At 36.5% G+C, this 4,142-nt stretch overlaps 1 protein-coding gene across 1 annotated transcript; it reads right to left on the minus strand.

Annotated features, from left to right (window-relative positions):
* Positions 1-1,909: 1,909 nt before the first annotated feature.
* LOC111206044 (probable calcium-binding protein CML17) lies at positions 1,910-3,721 on the minus strand. Its single transcript, XM_022702340.2, has one exon. The coding sequence runs from the start codon at positions 3,284-3,286 to the stop codon at positions 2,786-2,788; it is 501 nt and encodes a 166-aa protein (XP_022558061.1). The 5' UTR covers positions 3,287-3,721; the 3' UTR covers positions 1,910-2,785.
* Between the last annotated feature and the right edge of the window lie 421 nt (positions 3,722-4,142).

Here is a 4,142-nt window from a genome sequence, read left to right on the forward strand (position 1 = left end):
CTCCGCATGCCATCTCATTGGTTGCGCTGTGCGTTCAGACAGATACAACCTCTGCAACCTTTCCGTCAAAGGCAAATACCACATCCTTTTATATGGCAATGGAACTCTTCCACTCGTATCTTTATAACGAGGCTTTCCACAAAATTTGCATGTAACCCGCTGTTCATCCGCCCTCCAATAAATCATGCAGTTGTCGCTGCATATATCTATTACCTGATACGATAAACCAAGACCAGCTACGAGTTTCTGAACCTCGTAGTATGAACCAGGAGCTACATTATCCTCGGGTAGAATACCTTTTACAAAATCAGCAATCGCATCCACACAGTCTTCAGCCAAATTATAATCTGTTTTAATGCCAGTCAATCTTGTAGCAGATGATAAAGTTGAATGACTATCTCTGCAACCTTCGGACAATGGTTGCTTTCCAGCATCCAACATATCATAAAATCTCCTAGCTTGTGCATTGGGTAAATCTTCTCCTCTAAAATGATCATTTACCATCTCCTCAGTACCTACACCATAATCTATATCCGTTCTAATTGGTTCTTCTAATCTAACCGTTGGCTGAGTTTCGCTAGTACTACCATGTTCATAACAGTTTCCCCATGATGATACCAAATTTTGTAACTTCGTGTAAACCCACTCAAATATAGATGAGTCCAAACATCCCACTCTTTAATAACCTTTCTATTTTTACAATTAGAGCAAGGACATCTTAACATACCTGTTTTTGCTTCCGGTTGTCGGTGAACTAACCCCATGAATTCGGTTATACCTCGTTGGTATTCTTCCGTAAGCAATCTCGTGTTCGGATCCAAATGAGGTCGATCGATCAAAGAACGAAAATAATTTGAAGAAGACATGTTTTTTATGAATCAAATTCGTGTGTAAAGAGAGTAAGAGGGAGGATGAAGATATGGAGTGAATGAAGAGGAAGAGGGGTGCTTGTATTTATAGTTGAAATCCTGCCGACAGACCGAGAAAATTCCGACGGAAACGGCTAGTTCGTCGGAATTTCCTCGGAATTTTTAAAATCCTCCAACGGCTCTCTAACGGATATAATATATCCTCGGAATTCATCGGTTTTTTCCGAGGAATACGTTTTTCCTCGGTATTCCATAAGAATATTCCGACGGATTAATATTTCCTCGGAATTCCGTCGGTATATTCCGAGGAAATTCCGAGGAAACCAAATTTTGGGTTTCCTCGGAATATCCTCGGAAATTCCTCGGGATATTCCGAGGATTTCATTTTCCGTCGGAATGTCCGTCAGAATACCGCTGTTTTCTTGTAGTGTTCCAGGACATGTTAGAGATCTCAGACATCGAATGTCAGGTTAGTGTCTTCCTTTTTAAACTTTTATGATTATGATCGAGTCTTGCTATCGGAACTTTCACAAACTCGATCACAGATGTGAAGAATCAATGTAATTGCACTTTGTATTAAGAATCAATTGAGAATCGCTGGCTTAACCCAGATGAGTTCTCCTCAAGTCTCGCGACTCAATCCAAAATACAAAGCTATCTTTCCCGAAAGGACGATCATGTGCTTTTATACTTGATTCTTGTTCAACTGCAAAGTCTGTGAAGCAAGTAGAGTATCTCCTCAATGCTAGCTCAGCAAATGAAGACTTCACCAAGCTATCAGATTAACTCATGTAACCTCAGAGCAGAGATAACCGTTTTGTTTTGGTGAAACTGTATCTTACTACTATAAATCTCCAAGTAATTTTGTTAAACCATTCAGTTAACCTTACCATGTTTCTGTATCAGATAGCCATATATAAATACTAAAATGATTTGTTTCAAGTTCAACTAGATACTGTGTCATGAATAAGTACACTCTTGACATAACACAAAACGCATATGTACTGACCCATATATTTCACGTGATACGTAGGTGGAAGTGAAATTTGTACTCGATGATCCATCCAAAAACTGCTGTCTGTGGGTACATATCTTAGGTGGTCTGATGAATTAGATGATGTGTCGGTAGATAAAACAGGGAGTTTTATTGGCGAGGGTTTTGTTTTTCAGAAATAAATGTTTAAAGGTTGTCTTATTGGTGCGGACTTGGTGTGTTCAAGGATGAAAAAGAAGCAAAAGGAAAAAGGAATCAGATAGAAATTCTAGTGATTCAGGTTGAATTAATCGAGTCTGTCTAACGTTAGTTATGTGTATAGATTTCTCCCCGTAATCTTTGTTACTGAATTTCACAATCAACATTGTAAATTATGATCATTGATTAGACCAAGAACACCCATGAATGTCACCCTCATTTTCTTTAGTTTTGATAAAATGCAAATCATATTAGTACCAAAGGAAAATGTTCGATTACAAGAAGCATTAGCAGAGAGCTAACCCAAAAAAAGAACCCCAAGGAGTTGCTACAATAGATTAGACTTGTTTGAACAGGTTAGGACTTAGTTACAAGTAAACCAAGCTGATAATAGGAGCTGAGAACACTCTTTACGGTGCCTTTTTAGGGGTTTATGTTGTTTACTTTTCTGTGAGACCGTACAAAGCCAAGCAGCATATCTTTGGCCTCCACAATTGGCGTGCATGTTCATGATAGATGTGCCTAAGACTAAGACACAGACACAGTCTCCACTTTATACTGGTGCATGTAAGCATACCGTTTCCCAAAATTTCCCAGATCGAACCGGACTTTCGACTTAAGTATTATTTTGATTCTAAGTATATAATTTTTTTTGTAGATTAGTGTTCATAGAAACTAAAAATAGTAAATGACAAATGAGGGAAGAGCCACCGGTGAAGAAATTTCAACCCCACAAATCGTCAAATGCGGCAGAATTAATGGCCTTAGAGAACTCCTGAAAATTAATCCGGCCGTCTCCGTCGCTATCAGCCTCCTTAATCATCCCTGTTAATTCCGCCACCGTCAAGGCATGGCCAAGCCTAGCCATGGAATGAGCCAATTCCTTCGCAGTGATAAACCCATTACCGTCAGTATCAAATATCCTGAACAACCGGAGAAGCTGCTCCTCCGTGTAAGGAGTCCTCGTTTTCTCTTCTGAAAGAAGCTCCGGCGAGACCAAAGACACGAACTCTGGGAACTCCACGAGTCCGTTACTTTTAGTGTCAGCTTTGTCGATCAGTGTCTCGAATTGGTCTGGACTCGGTTTAAGCCCGAGTGCTCGGAGAAGTGATCCGAGCTCGAGCTGTGTTAAGCTTCCGTCTTTGTTCCGGTCGAATGAACGGAAAATCTCTCGGAGCTCATTGATTTGCTCTTCGTCTAACTTCTTGGAGACTTTGTGACTCATAATCACTTGCTTAATCTATACTTTTTCTTATGTTTTAAATCTGAGAAAAACACAAACGGAAACTTTTGTGTTTTGTGGTATATTCAGTTATTAAAAGATCAAGAAATGTGACAGATAGGTTTCAGATATGGGAAATTGGATTAGATTCAACGACAAAGGCAAGGTCTTGTTCTTTGGCTCCTTTTTTGGTGGATCTTCCTTTTTACTAGGATCCAAACTTAAACTTGTTTTAACCAAATAATAATAATAATAATAATAATAATAATAAAATTTGTTTTATAGTTCTAGTAGATTTTGATCTGTGCTTTCAAAACGCGGGATTATTCCTTTGTTGATTAAATTGATAGTTTTTATAAAATTGTAAGTTTTTATTATAAAGTATAGAATTTATAAGAGTTATATTATAATGTTTTTCATAAATTTGTGTCAATCATTTATTTGTTTTTATTCAATAGATTATAATTTTGGACGGCGTAGAGAATATTTACTTGTGCTATAAATGATACTTTTAGTTTAAATATTTAAGTTTTTGCCAAGTTACAAAAAAAAAAAATTAAGTTTTATATGAATTTTATTTTCTTGTAACAACAAATATAGTTGTTAATGTTTAGCTATTGATCTTAAATTTTAAAAAGTAGATTATGTTTTTAGTCAAAAACAAATACATTTTAAATATATTCAGTTTTTGAAACTGAAGAAATAATTTCTATAGAAACTACATTTTGGACCGTATTATATTGCATGTTATGCCACTAAAAACCACATTTTTTTATTTCTCATTATTTTTACTCAATAGATTAAAAAATTTGACGGTATATAGAATATTTACTTGTTCTATAAATGATACTTTTAGTTT

Source organism: Brassica napus, chromosome C5 (assembly GCF_020379485.1).
Source record: "Brassica napus cultivar Da-Ae chromosome C5, Da-Ae, whole genome shotgun sequence".
Lineage (NCBI taxonomy): Eukaryota > Viridiplantae > Streptophyta > Magnoliopsida > Brassicales > Brassicaceae > Brassica > Brassica napus.

Coding starts and splice junctions, on each gene's coding strand:
- LOC111206044 (XM_022702340.2), bottom strand. CDS start 3,286: ATGAGTCACAAAGTCTCCAAGAAGTTAGACGAAGAGCAAATCAATGAG.